This window comes from Lepisosteus oculatus, chromosome 14 (assembly GCF_040954835.1).
Source record: "Lepisosteus oculatus isolate fLepOcu1 chromosome 14, fLepOcu1.hap2, whole genome shotgun sequence".
In the NCBI taxonomy this organism is placed as follows: Eukaryota; Metazoa; Chordata; class Actinopteri; order Semionotiformes; family Lepisosteidae; genus Lepisosteus; species Lepisosteus oculatus.
The window spans coordinates 42594244-42609581 of NC_090709.1; the positions used below are offsets into that span (position 1 = coordinate 42594244).

General features: G+C 46.5%; 2 protein-coding genes across 2 annotated transcripts in view; one reads left to right on the forward strand and one right to left on the reverse strand.

Annotated features, from left to right (window-relative positions):
• Positions 1-15338, forward strand: part of LOC107076061 (zinc finger protein 271-like) — a 179142-nt gene that overhangs the window by 8140 nt on the left and 155664 nt on the right. The window lies entirely within an intron of this gene.
• Positions 2600-11226, reverse strand: LOC102698665 (zinc finger protein 11-like). Its single transcript, XM_069198775.1, has 2 exons — positions 10599-11226; positions 2600-6150 (listed from the first exon to the last, which is right to left on the reverse strand). Exons 1-2 carry the CDS (start codon positions 11170-11172, stop codon positions 3173-3175), a joined length of 3552 nt encoding a protein of 1183 aa, XP_069054876.1. The 5' UTR covers positions 11173-11226; the 3' UTR covers positions 2600-3172.

Consider the following 15338-nt stretch of genomic DNA (forward strand, 5'->3'; position numbering starts at 1 on the left):
GGGTTAAATAGCTGTTTGTGCTGTGTGCTAATTTCTTTTTCTCTTTTATGTTCGCAGGTGTCATAATGTCTTATTCTAAGGCGATAGTGTGTTATTTGGCAAGGAAGTGGCCTTAGTGGGAGATTGCGAAATAACGCAATATTATACTACTGCATCATTACCCACAACAGCGGAGGTGGTATTTGTTTTCTCTTTCTGTTACTGCGTTTCACGGACAGTCTGCATGGGGCGTTCCACACTCTTTTCACCTGCCGAAATGTACTGCGTGCTGTGACCGTGCCCTCTATGAGAGACCAGAGCCCTGAGACCCTCTTGGCGGGTGAGAGAGTCATGGTAGCAGGGCTCTGGTCTAATAATAACATCACTTTATTAGCCCTGTACAATTTCTGGCATGAGGAATTGGTCTTGTCGCAGACCCCAGCTGGCTCTCCAGGAGACACACAGACGGGGCGAGAGAGAAGCTGGGGGTCAGAGCACAGGGTCAGCTATTGTACAGCGCCCCTGGAGCAGCTGGGGTGAAGGGCCTCGCTCGGGGGCCCAACGGAGTAGGATTCCTCTGCCGGCTGCGGGATTTGAACCGGCAAACCCTTCCAGCCACAAGCGCAGATCCTGAGCCACAAAGCCACCGGCTCCGCTGCAGGACTTAATCAGACAATTAGTAGATTTATATGACAGAGCAGAGGAATCCCTCATGCTGCAGTTCTGATCGTCACCTCTAGAGGGCCCAAGAAGATGAGGAACACAGCCCTCTTGCTCCCCTCCTTGACTATAATAATAATTGCTTACACCTCTATAGCGCTTTTCTGGACACTCCACTCAGAGTGCTTTACAGGTAATGGGGAATCCCACTACCGCCACCAATGTGCAGCCCCACCTGGATGATGCGACGGCAGCCATAGTGCACCAGAACGCTCCCCACACACCAGCTCTCAGTGGGGAGGAGAGCAGAGTGATGGAGCCAGTTCAGAGAGGGGGGGTTATTAGGAGGCCATTATTGGTAAGGGCCAATGGGAAATTTGGCCAGGATGCTGGGGTTACACCCCTACTCTTTTCGAGAAACGCCCTAGGATGACCACAGAGAGTCAGGACCTCGGTTTTACGTCTCAGCCGAAGGACTTTTCTTGTCGTCTTCTTAATTCATGATGCACCTTGGGTTTGGGAAGGCGCTGGGTCAATAAAAGTTATTAATATTGTCAGTTACAAAGGACATCATGGATAGAGCTATCATTGAGGAGAAATTCACTGGTGGACAGAGGTCGGCATGGAGTACTGACACACAGAAGACATGATGGATGGATGAATACCCTCATTCATTTCCTTCAAACCCACTGAAGCTCAGCAGGTGTGAGCCTGGTCAGTACCTGGAGGGGAGACCTCCTGGGAAAAACTAAGGTTGCTGCTGGAAGAGGTGTTAGTGGGCCCAGCAGGGGGCGCTCACACTGTGGTCCATGTGGGTCCTAATGCCCCAGTATAGTGACGGGGACACTATACTGTAAACAGGCGCCGTCCTTCAGATGAGACGTAAAACCGAGGTCCTGACTCTCTGTGGTCATTAAAAATCCCAGGGCGTTTCTTGAAAAGAGTAGGGGTGTCACCCCGGCGTCCTGGCCAAATTTCCCATTGGCCCTTACCAATCATTGCCTCCTAATAATCCCCCTCTCTGAACTGGCTTCATCCCTCTGCTCTCCTCCCCACTGAGAGCTGCTGTGTGGGGAGCGTTCTGGCGCACTATGGCTGCCGTCACATCATCCAGGTGGGGGCTGCACATTGGTGGTGGTAGTGGGATTCCCCATTACCTGTAAAGCGCTTTGAGTGGAGTGTCCAGAAAAGCGCTATATAAGTGTAAGCAATTATTATTATTATTATTATTATTATAAGTAGGGCTGGGAGATATGGCCAAAAACATTATCACGATAAACATTTTCATATCAGTCGATATCGATAATTATCACGATAAATGTCAAATCATTATTTCTTTCAAGTTTAAAGGCAGATTTTTTCTCCTGAGTGAAAGTTGAAGAAACGAGACAGTTAATTGGGAAATTAAACAACTATTTACTTTAAGAACACAACAAACACTTGCCAAACATCAGAAACATTAAACAAATCTGTCAGCTGCCCGGTCTGCAACACGCACGCGCAGTATTTTGTGCGCATGCGCATATCATGCGCAAAGCATAAACATATATATCGAACATTTCTTAAAATTATATCGCGACAACAATCGTTATCGATTTATCACCCAGCTCTAATTATAAGGTGAAGCGTTTCGGGCGTGACGGGCAGGGAATCTTCCAGAATGACGATACTCCCCACCCCGTCCACCAGTCACGAGCGCTCACCGGAGGCTGGACGAGCCGGAAAACGTTCCAAACGCTGTCCGAGTTCGCGTGCGGAACGCTCCATGTAAGACCGTCAAAGAAAAGCCAGTAACGGAAAGAAGAGAGATCCCACCTGTTTTGGGTATTGATGCGATATTATAAGACTGCGTTGTTTCACAGCCTCATAGTGATTTAACTGCTCAGTAACACTGTTATAAAACAGGTTCTTTGTGAATGTAAAAGAAGAGAAAAAAATAAATGAACATACAACACAAACATTTCTTTGACCCATTTTTATTAGGATTAGGAGGCAGGCTATGCACACCTTATCGGCAACATTTCTTGCTTTCAAAACGCCGCGTTTAATACATTGTGCATGACACCGTACACGATCGAGGAAAACTATAAAAACTCTTGTAACAATGTTGCAACAATGAATTTGATCTTTTCCCCCCACTGATTACTGGCGACTCTACTATATGAAAGCTCTGGTGTCATTTTAAGATGGCCAAGTCACTAAAACTCTCCCCACAAGGACTACCGATATGGTCTTCCTCCTGCGTGAACTCCTTCGTTGTACCATCTCCCTTCAGGCACTGAGTGTCACCAAAGGGTCTCTCTCTCTTGCTGGCGCGTGCCGGTCTCTTTTGAAATCGCCCGCCCGAATCAAATTCTTTCAACGCCGACCGCAGCTCTTTAGCGCGGGCGTTTTGGCGACTTTTTAAGCGGCTCGATGATCTAAAACCCACAGTGGCTACAGAAGGCGTTCCTGTATGAAGGCGCTGGTACTTTTTGTTTTTTTAAACCGGCTTGATGTACTCTCTTTCTTGGGTGGGTCTTAGGCCCGTTGACTATCCAATCCGCTTCCCGGATGAGCGGTCTCTCTTCTCGTGAACGGACTGGTGTCGACCGAGGTTACTCCTCGCACGAAACCTCTTCCCACGCCGCCTGCGGCCGAACGGTTTCGCTCCTGCGTGAATGAGCTGGTGGGCTTTGAAGTGTGCTGGCTGGGCAAAACTCTGCCCACCCGGACGGCATGTGTCGCCCCTGTGAAGGACCTGGTGCCGTTTCAGCTTCTCTGCTGTACTAAAAGCCTTCTCACACCGACTGCAACTAAAGCTCTCGCTCGTGTGAATGTGCTGGTGCCTTGTTAAGGAGATTTTGTATCTAAATGCCTTCCCACACTCACTGCAGCTGAAGGGCTTCTCCTCTGTGTGGATCCTCTCGTGGCATTTTAGCTGAACCGAGGTCGTAAAGCTTTTCCCACACTGCCTGCAGCTGAACGGCTTCTCCCCCGAGTGGATGCGCAGGTGCGTTTTTAGACTACCCGACCGAGTGAACCGCTTCCCGCACTGAGAGCAGCTGAAAGGCCTCTCCCCCGTGTGGCTGCGCTGATGGCTCTTCAAGTGCTCCGACCGAGTGAAACTCCGCCCGCACTGCCCGCAGCTGAACGGCCTCTCTCCCGTGTGAAGGCGCTGGTGGACTTTCAAGTCCCCCGGCGCCCGGAAGCTCTTCCCACACGCGCTGCAGCTGAATGGTCTCTCCCCGGTGCCCGTGTGCATGCGCAGATGCCTTTTTAAGGTGGACGAGCAGGAGAAACACTTCCCACACGCGATGCAACCGAACGGTTTCTCTCCCGTGTGAAGCCGCTGGTGTGTTCTTAAGCCCCCCGACGTCTTAAACGCCTTCCCACACTGGCTACAGACGAATGATCTCTCCCTTCTCGTGTGAAGGCGCTCGTGGCGTCTCAGGTTCTCCAAACAATGAAACGCCTTCCCACACTGGCTGCAGATGAACCGTCTCTCCCCTGCGTGACGGAGCTCGTGACTCTTTAGGGCTCCTAAAACTTTAAATGACTTCCCACACTGACTACAGACGAATGGCCTCTCTTCTGTGTGACGACGCTCGTGCCTCTTTAAGGCATTTAAACAACTAAAGGACTTCCCACACTGACTACAGTTTAATGGCCGGTCTTCTGCGTGACTACGCTCATGGATTTTTAAGTTTCCTGAATAATGAAATGCCTTCCCACACTGGCCACAGACGAATGGTCTCTCCCCTCCAGGGTGAAGGTGCTCGTGGCGTCTCAGGTTTTCCAAACAATGAAACGCCTTCCCACACTGCCTACAGATGAACCGTCTCTCTGTTGCGTGACGGAGTTCATGACTCTTTAGGGCTCCTAAAACTTTAAATGACTTCCCACACTGACCACAGACGAATGGCCTCTCTTCTGTGTGACGATGCTCGTGCCTCTTCAAGGCTTTTAAACAATTAAACGACTTCCCACACTGACTACAGTTTAATGGTCCGTCCTCTGCGTGACGACGCTCATGAGCTTCTAAGTTTCCTGAGGTCTTAAATGACTTCCCACACTGACTACAGATGAATGGTCTCTCTCCTGTAGGGTGAAGGTGCTCGTGGCGTCTCAAGTTTTCCAAACAATGAAACGCCTTCCCACACTGGCTACAGATGAACCGTCTCTCTGTTGCGTGACGGAGCTCATGACTCTTTAAGGTTACTAAAACTTTAAATGCCTTCCCACATTGACTACAGACGAATGGTCTCTCTTCTGTGTGACAGCGCTCGTGCTGTTTTAAGGCTTTTAAACAATTAAATGACTTCCCACACTGACTACAGTTTAATGGTCCATCTTCTGCGTGACGACGCTCGTGCGTTTTTAAGCTTCCCAAATATTGAAACGACTTCCCACACGGACTACAGGCGAATGGTCTCTCTTCTGTGTGAAGGAGCTCATGCTTTTTGAAGGCTTTTAAATACTTAAAAGACCTCCCGCAGTGACTGCAGATTAATGGTCTCTCCTCTGTGTGAAGACGCTCGTGGGTTTTTAGGTTTCCCAAATATCGAAATGACTTTCCACACTGACTGCAGATGAATGGTCTCTCTTCTGTGTGAAGACGCTCGTGAGTTCTTAGGTTTCCCAAATATTTAAATGATTTCCCACACTGACCGCAGATTAACGGTCTCTCTCTCGTGTGAAGACGCTCGTGCCTTTTGGAGGCTTTTAAACAACGAAACGACTGCCCACACTGACTACAGATCAGCGGTCTCTCTCTTGCGTGAAGACGCTCGTGCTTCTCTAAGAATCCTAAATGTTTAAATGACTTCCCACACTCACTACAGCTGAATGGTCTCTCTCCTGCGTGAACGCATTGGTGACTTCTTAACAGGTTCGGCGTACTAAAGCTCTTGTCGCACCGACTGCAGGTGAACAACTGACCGCTGGTGAACTGTTTCTCTCCCGCGTGCACGAGCTGGTGGGTTTTTAAGTCACTTGGGCAAATAAAACTGGCCCCGCACTGGCCGCAGACAAATGGTCTCTCTCCGGCGTGAAGGTGCTGGTGTTCTTTTGAATTGGTGGACTGGCATAAACGGGGTATCTGCTGCAATGAATTTTTGTCCACCCCCTCCGAGCCAGGCATCAGGGGACTCCCCTGGCTCCGCGGGCCCCGCTGGGGTTTCTCACTCTGCGGACGCTCCCCCTGACGATCCTGCTCTCCCCCCCCAAACGGACCTGCGTTCTCTCCCTCGTGACCCCCAGTGGGAGTCGTTCGGGGTCTCTCATCTGCAGCATCCGAGACAGCCAGTTCATTCCCTTGGGGCCCACGAGGAGAGACAGAATCCGGTTCAATAAACCTCTTGGCAATTTCCTTTGGACTCGCATTATTAAACTGGCCTGCAGAGTCCCCAGTTATTAAGGGTCCAGGTGTCTCTCTCTCAGGCTCTATGTTCACCGTGGGCACAGTCTGTCTCTGTCGGCTCTCTGTGTGCTGTTCCCCAAGAGTCTCTTTCCCCACTGCAGCAGGGAGCTCTGTGCAAAGAGAAGAGAGTTTATTATAACACCGCAGCTTGTGAACGCGCCTCTTGCAGGTTTACACCCATACAGAAAATCTAAAGGTCAATTCTGGTAGCTGAATATAAAAACAGTAGTGTCATGTAATACACACCTAATGTACGCGCAGTAGATGGGAAGTGGTAGCTAAATATAAAAAAAAGTACACAACCACCTTTCACAAATATTTTACACGTCGGAGCGCTTTACAGGTCATGGGGAATCCCACTACCGCCACCAATGTGCAGCCCCCACCTGGATGATGCGACGGCAGCCATAGTGCGCCAGAACGCTCCCCACACAGCAGCTCTCAGTGGGGAGGAGAGCAGAGGGATGGAGCCAGTTCAGAGAGGGGGGTTATTAGGAGGCCATGATTGGTAAGGGCCAATGGGAAATTTGGCCAGGACACTGGGGTTACACCCCTACTCTTTTCGAGAAACACCCTGGGATTGTTAATGACCACAGAAGGTCAGGACCTCGGTTTTACATCTCATCCGAAGGACGGCACCTGTTTACAGTCCAGTGTCCCCGTCACTATACTGGGGCATCAGGACCCACAAAGACCGCAGTGTGAGAGCGCCCCCTGCTGGCCCCACTAACACCTCTTCCAGCAGCAACCTTAGTTTTTCCCAGGAGTCTCCCATCCAGGTACTGACCAGGCTCACACCTGCTGAGCTCCAGTGGGGGGCTGCCAGCTGTGAGCTTGCAGGGTGATAGGGCTGCTGGGACTGGTCATTGACAAAAACCTAAAATGGGACAAATGTTGTGACACGATCTATAAAAAAAGGCCAACAGAGACTCTTCTTTCTAAGGAAACTCAGCTACTTAAGGTAGAGACGACTATTCTCACTGTTTTCAACAAATCATTCACTGAAAGTGTCTTCACAAACTGCTTCCCTTGCTGGTTTGGCAACTGAGGAAAAATTTTAGCATTTATCTTTTATCAAGTATATAACACAGTGAACTATCTGCCTTTGCTCATACGCCTTTTGCTTAGCAACAGTATAAAAGGATCATTCAAGCATATGAATTGATCTTTTGACATGAAGGCTACAACCACAGAATGTCCAGCTCATTTCACATCTTCTGTTCTCTTATTTCTGTTTGTCTGTATACAGGGTAAAATTGCTTCTTAAGAAGAACGTGGTCAATTAGAAAGAAATCTATTGTAGAGAGAAAAAAACAACTTCAAATATGGGAACTTATAATGGGCTCTCTTGTGTGAATCTGCTGTATAATACTAATTGCATTTACCATCTCTTTGGAGAGGTTCCTCACACCAGCAGCCAGATCACCCTGCAACTCCCAGCTGGCAGCCCCCCCCCACTGGAGCTCAGTAGGTGTGAGCCTGGTCAGTACCTGGAGGGGAGACTCCTGGGAAAAACTAAGGTTGCTGCTGGGAGAGGTGTTAGTGGGGCCAGCAGGGGGCGCTCTCACCCTGCGGTCTGTGTGGGTCCTGATGCCCCAGTATAGTGACGGGGGACACTGGACTGTAAACAGGCGCCGTCCTTCGGATGAGACGTCAAACCGAGGTCCTGACTCTCTGTGGTCATTAACAATCCCAGGGCGGTTCTCGAAATAGGCGGCCATGATTTGAGAGGCCACCTTTAAAGGCGCTAGATAAAATAAAGTTGATTATTACTGTGTGAGGTGGCAACGGGTTATGGTGCTGAAAACATCTGTAAGACAGTAGCAGGGCTGAAAACATGTCGTTCGGACTAAGATAGATACTTTATTGATCCCGTGAGGGAAATTGCAGTGCAACAGCAGCTTAACACAGAAAACACAGCCACAGTGTGATACAATAATAATAATAGTACAATACAATACAATCAGTACAGTGAGGGGTGGACTAAAAGAGTTTCTCACAGTCCAGGACACACAAAGAACAAACTAGAACAGCACAGCACGCAGAAAAATCGTAGCACACATATGAATATAAATATAGATGTAAATATAGATATAGATATAAATGTATTGCACAGGTCCCTGGCATATAGTGCACAAAAAAACGGTTGTAGACGGGAAAGGAAAAAGAAAGAACAGATGTCGCAGTAGATGTGTAGATGCGTTCAGGCCAGAAACAGGTCCCTGTCGATGTTGCCTCTGCCCAGACGCAAGGTGGAGGCGTTGTACAGTCTGATGGCTGAAGGCAAGAATGACCTCGACTAACATCGACTCAAATATTTACTTATATTAGAGAAACACTGCACATCACCGATGTCAACTGCTCGTAATGGTGGTCCGCTTTAGATCGTTTTTTGGTAATATTAGCAAGGATTATACATTTTATTTGATATGTTTGTTTCATCATTGGTATCTGTTTTAACGGAATGTTGCCTTTTGATGTGTGCTCAAAGCTGTGCGACCGGGAAGACTTAACTAATTTTCCTGTGAAAGTGCGATGTTTTAGCGTTTATTAGGCGTGGTTAATGAAAAAAAAAGTGATTTGTGTGGTGAGCAATAATCTGTTCTGTTAAGAAGTTGTTGGGGCATCTCGTTCAGAAAACGTAATAATATAATTATTATATTTTAAATCCTCGCTATAAACGTACTTTTATGTGTTTTGCTGGAATGAAGTCACTTCCCTTGTGACCTCGCTTCTTTAATAATAATAATTGCTTACACTTATATAGCGCTTTTCTGGACACTCCACTCAAAGCGCTTTACAGGTCATGGGGAATCCCACTACCGCCACCAGTGTGCAGCCCCCACCTGGATGATGCGACGGCAGCCATAGTGCGCCAGAACGCTCCCCACACAGCAGCTCTCAGTGGGGAGGAGAGCAGAGGGATGAAGCCAGTTCAGAGAGGGGGGTTATTAGGAGGCCATGATTGGTAAGGGCCCATGGGAAATTTGGCCAGGACGCCGGGGTGACACCCCTACTCTTTTCGAGAGACGCCCTGAGTATTATTTTTTTTTACGATCCAGAACCTTGAATTACAACAGAAAATGGTTTTAAATATATATACACATTATGCACCAAGATCTCTCAGTAACAAAACCACAATAATATTATAAGACGAAGAAGGAGACGTGCTCTTCTGGTTCCGCGACTTAACCACATATATAAAGAACAAAATATGCAAAAACTGTATGAACAGAGATTTTAAAGCCACTATGTACCATAGATTTTTATAATTATAATCATTCACTGATGATAACTTCTCATGAGTATGTATATTATATTGACATTTATATTAGTTATATTCACACGTCACAGCATGTTAAATATTCACTTTCAATTCATGAGCTCTTCAGCCCTGTCTGGTAGTGAGGACGAATCAGATGTTGAACTGAGGAAGGGAGACAGTAGCTGGAGCCCCACCCCCCAGACAGACTGAGAAAGGGTTCACTGTCACACAGATGAGCACATCTGTAAGACGATGTGAGGCTCTGAACAGCAGCAGCCACAAATCCTGCTCCTGTGTCAATGTTAGAGGGGTTATAAGACATTCGACGTGCATTTTTTTTAATTGATTCATGGCCTAACTTGTCCTCCCTATTCGCTAACATTGTAAGACTGAGAGAGAGAGGGGGGTTCATACAGACACACTGACTGGACACTCCAGTACATTAACACTGCACTGAGAGAGAGGTAGAGGGGTTAATACAGACACACTGACTGGACACTCCAGGACATTAACACTACACTGAGAGAGAGGGGGGGTTCATACAGACACACTGACTGGACACTCCAGGACATTAACACTGCACTGAGAGAGAGAGGGGTTCATACAGACACACTGACTGGACACTCCAGGACATTAACACTGCACTGAGAGAGAGGGGGGTTCATACAGACACACTGACTGGACACTCCAGGACATTAACACTGCAATAAGAGAGAGAGAGAGGGGTTCATACAGACACACTGACTGGACACTCCTGTACATTAACACTGCACTGAGAGAGAGAGGGGTTCATACAGACACACTGACTGGACACTCCAGTACATTAACACTGCACTGAGAGAGAGGGGGGTTCATACAGACACACTGACTGGACACTCCAGTGCATTAACACTGCACTGAGAGAGAGAGAGATTAATACAGACATACTGAATGGACATTCAAGTACATTAACACTACACAGAAGAGATAGTTACCGCTTCGTCGATAAATAATGTGCCCACAAACATATTTCCAAGACACACAGTTTTCACACAGAGAAAGTGTATCAATCGACGACAAATTCAATAAGATTTAGACAAAACCGAGTTTCTGTCCACATTCAAAGAACAGCAACAGCCTTAATGAGAATATAACCGGACCACAACAGCTCTGTCTGCAGCAAACCAACCCTCTGCACCATCACAAACCTCTCCTACCTCGCTCTGCATCACTCCACTACATTTTCACTAGTGAGGAGGTTAAAAACACCGTTTTTAAACACAGACACTACTACATACAAGTCACTGCGCGTACCTGAGAGCTCCGCTTCTTCATCTGTTTCTGCGGTGATTTCACAGGGGGGCATGAGTCCCACACGATCTGTCTGTCCCCGATCTCCTCCTGCTCCCGACTCCCACAGCTCCAATCCCACTTTAAAAGTCTCGTTTTCCTTCATTCGCGTTCTTCCTGTCCCGAAACTGCCCTTGACCCACTGGGTGATATTCAGCACGGCCCGACCCACCAGGATCTGGGAGACGCCGCGGAGGTCGTCTTGAATCGCGTCCGGCGAGTCAGACACCCCGTTTCGGAAAACCTCCGAAACTTCGTACACGCACGATTTGAGCAGAACCTGCATGAAACAGTGAAGCTCGTTCTCCTGCTTCATCTGCGCGATCTCGGCCCCGAAACCGTGGTCGACCGACGTGATTCTAACCACGGCCCGTCTCGCCAGCACCTGGGAGATCCGGCGCAGTTTTTTTTTAACCAGCTTCTCGGAATCATCTGTCCGGTTTCGGAAAACTCCCGCAACTTCGTGCACGATCGATTTAAGCACAGTCTCCATGAAAGAGTGCGCCTCGGTTTTCAGATTAAGCAACAGATCGTCCATTGTTCTCCGGAGTCGATCCGGAAGACACGGACAATTGATGCAGCTGCAGCGGCTGTAAACACGTGGGTTTGAACACACCGGATGTGAAAACTGGTTAAACAGAGGACTTCCGGGTCATCAGATGCACTTCCTTAGTGACGGTTGCTATAAGCCACCCTGACCATCTTTTCGTCTTGTTATATCTACTCTTGTTTGTATTGTATTTTTGTTATTCTGTTAAGCATATATAAATAAAAGAAATGTTGCTTTAAACCACAAAAATATTATTCGAAGAATAATAATAATCTGGAAAAAAAAATAGTCCAGAATAGATGTTTGCGTTATATTATAGTGTAACGTATACGGCTGACATTACATGTTTTTTTTGTATATATATATTTGTATATCCAATGTTTTACTTGCTTCAGCATTTTTTAATTTACTTAAATAGAATAGAACTCTATCTCAAAAGTACTAAAAAAGAGAGTATTATTACTCTTAATTATTACTATAAATAAATGCTCTTTTTTTCCAAATTTCCTCTCTCACAGTACAATATCAAAATCCTTAAACCTAAAAAACCACATTTAAATGCCTACGAACAAAACTCTGCAAGTCCATCCATTGAGGTACAGGATAAATTGAATATCAAGGTGTCTCCGGTGTCTCCGGTGCTCTGTACTGGTCTGTCTCGGTGCTATAAACTCTCAGTGGTTTGAGGTACAGGATAAATTGAATATCAGGGTGTCTCTAGTGCTCTGCACTGGTCTGTCCGAGTGCTATAAACTCCCAGTGGTTTGAGGTACAGGATAAATTGAATATCGAGGTGTCTCTAGTAATCTGTACAGGTCTGTCTCTGTGCTATAAACTCTCAGTGGTTTGAGGTTCAGGATAAATTGAATATCAGGGTGTCTCCAGTGCTCTGCACTGGTCTGTCCGAGTGCTATAAACTCCCAGTGGTTTGAGGTACAGGATAAATTGAATATCAAGGTGTCTCTAGTGCTCTGCACTGGTCTGTCCGAGTGCTTTAAACTCTCCGTGGTTTGAGGTACAGGATAAATTTAATATTGGGGTGTCTCTAGTGCTCTGCACTGGTCTGTCTGTGTGCTATAAACTCCCAGTGGTTTGAGGTTCAGGATAAATTGAATATCGAGGTGTCTCTAATAATCTGTACAGGTCTGTCTCCGTGCTATAAACTCCCAGTGGTTTGAGGTACAGGATAAATTGAATATCAAGGTGTCTCCAGTGCTCTGCACTGGTCTGTCCGAGTGCTTTAAACTCTCCGTGGTTTGAGGTACAGGATAAATTTAATATTGGGGTGTCTCCAGTGCTCTGTACTGGTCTGTCCGTGTGCTATAAACTCTCAGTGGTTTGAGGTACAGCATAGATTGAATATCAAGGTGTCTCCAGTGCTCTGTACTTGTCTGTCCGAGTGCTATAAACTCCCTGTGGTTTGAGGTACAGGATAAATTGAATATCGAGGTGTCTCCAGTGCTCTGCACTGGTCTGTCCGTGTGCTATAAACTCCCAGTGGTTTGAGGTACAGGATAAATTTGAATATCAAGGTGTCTCCAGTGCTCTGCACTGGTCTGTCCGAGTGCTATAAACTCTCCGTGGTTTGAGGTAAAGGGATCTTGCTGCTTTCAATGAGTACTTCTAGCTCGTCGGGGAAGTAGTCTTGTTGTATCGGGATTGGCAGGGAATTTTAGAGACCAGCTACGTCGCCAGGTTTGTCTCTCTTGGTGTTTTGTGTTCTTCTTGTAGAATGACGTGGCTTTCAGATTATGGAGTTTCGGGCATGCTATCTTCTTTACGTTTCCTTTAGTTTTGGGGGTCCAGAACCCCACCTTTTTTATTAAACTTTTCCCACTTCTCACTTTCTCTGTCTTCCAACAGCTCAGTGGTGTTTTTACCAGGCTTGATCTCACATCTTAATGCAGACTCTGTTATTCCAGTATTTTTCTTTCCTGTCTCAGATTTAAGCTTCTTTTTTTTTGGTGGGGGGGGGGGGTATTTGCTTTTGAATCATAAAGTTTCTGACCGGGCTTAGCTTAGCACACCTGCTTAGCTTCAGTGGGATGCCAGTTGTGAGTTGCAAGGCCAAAGTAGGTCCGTTGTATCTCAGACGGGCTCCGCTGCAAAAGCACCCAAGCAAAACAATCTATTTACAGTCCTCCCAGTCCCCCACACCAGAAACCAACACCCCAAAAAAGAAACAAAACTAGTTATTCAAATAAAGGTAAATCCTCATTTTCTACATGCTCTCTCTCTCTGTTTTCAATGACACTACATAACATACTAGCCACCAACAACCCCTTAGGCTGAGGAGCCAGCTTAAATAGCTTGTAAGCCCCTCCACCTCTGGAACAAACAATTTCTCTACTTCAAAATGTTTTTTTCCCCCGTGTCCTTAGATAACCCTTGAGAAGTGGGGTTAGGTTTGGCCTCCTGAGGCCACCGTAGGCTGACTCACCCCGGAAGTATCGACACCAAACAAACAGTGCGTAACATCCACCTGGAGAGCGCTCTCCATTCACACCACAGTACTCACTCATACCTTCGTTTAAGTATTTGAATGTGTAGGAAATTAGGTATGTTTATGTACGTGAATGTATATGAAATTAAGTCACAGCAGTTACTAGTCAAGCCCGGAGTGTGCACCCTCAAGAACTTATCTAGCAAACCCCTCAACAGAAGGTGGTCTGAATGTTGTGTTTTCCGGACTATCTGGACCTCGTGACAGGCTCCTCTGTTACAGTGGTCAATTACAAAGAAGTGCTTTGTAGAGAGAGAAAAACGGGCTTCCCTGTGTGAATTTGCCGGATAAAACTTACTGCCTTTACCATCTCGTTGGAGAGGTTCCTCACACCAGCAGCCCTATCACCCTGCAACTCACAGCTGGCAGCCCCCCCCCCACTGGAGCTCAGCAGGTGTGAGCCTGGTCAGTACCTGGATGGGGAGACCTCCTGGGGAAAAACTAAGGTTGCTGCTGGAAGAGGTGTGAGTGGGGCCAGCAGGGGGCGCTCTCACCCTGCAGTCTGTGTGGGTCCTAATGCCCCAGTATAGTGACGGGGGACACTGAACTGTAAACAAGCGCCGTCCTTCGGATGAGATGTAAAACCGAGGTCCTGACTCTCTGTGGTTGTTAAAAATCCCAGGGCGTTTCTCAAAAAGAGTAGGGGTGTAACCCGGACAAATGTCCCATTGGCCCTTACCAATCATGGCCTCCTAATAATCCCCCCTCTCTGAATTGGTTTTATTACTCTGCTCTCCTCCTCACTGATACAGGAACCAACTGTGGCCCCAAGAAGAGAGGGGAGGAGAGCCGACTTTGTGGGAGAAAGGGCTTTTGTAGACGGGAAGGAGATTCACTCCCAGTGACTGCTCAGTTAATGATTGTTACGTTTGATTAGATTTGTTATAGCAGCCTATGCTAGTGTTTATTGAGTGTTGGTTTGGAATGTTGTAGTCATGTTTTAAGGATTGTTGTAGTTCTGGTTCTTGGGAAAACCCAATAATTTATCTCTTCTTAGAGCTGGTTATCGGCTTTTGTGTATGTCTGTGTCTGTTGTTTCTATTAATGCCCGGGGGTATTTGAAATGGTGTAAAAGGAAAAGAGATTTGTTTTGTAAAAACCAAATGAGTGCTGAGTGCGCCTCAAGTTGATGTTTTTGGAATGCACGGTTTGAAAATACAAATTGGAAATGAGTTTGGACAACTCCTGCTGGATATTGCATTACAAATAAAGTTAAAGAGCTGAGGTTTAAAATTGTTCATTGGTTTTATCCAGTTAAATTAGTACTCTCTAAACTTAAGCATGAGCAGAATGAATTCGGGCTGAAAGGGAGTCTTTGGTACATTTAGTTGTAAGGTGTGTGTTTGTGAAGTTGTTTTGGATGGACTTGCAGAGTTTTGTTCGTAGGCATTTAAAGGTGTTTTTTTAGGTTTAAGGATTTTGATATTGTACTGTGTAAGAGAAAAGACGGAAAAAAGAGCATGTATTTATAGTAAATGTATTAGTCATTCTGGGTAATATCACATTCAGAAATCAAAATGGTCCAATAATACTCCCCGTTTTAGTATTTTTGAGATGGAGTTGAAACATTATTTAAATTCTACTTCATAACCTCTGGCAGTTATTTTTTTTTCTATTTGTGTTTTTTTTATCTTGTATCTGTTTCTGCTCC

Excerpts from the sequence above, each read along its gene's own strand:
- LOC102698665 (XM_069198775.1), bottom strand. The coding sequence starts at position 11,172 with ATGGACGATCTGTTGCTTAATCTGAAAACCGAGGCGCACTCTTTCATG. Across the intron at positions 6,151-10,598 it reads TGAAGAAGCGGAGCTCTCAG|AGCTCCCTGCTGCAGTGGGG; the intron begins GTACGCGCAGTG and ends CTCTTTGCACAG.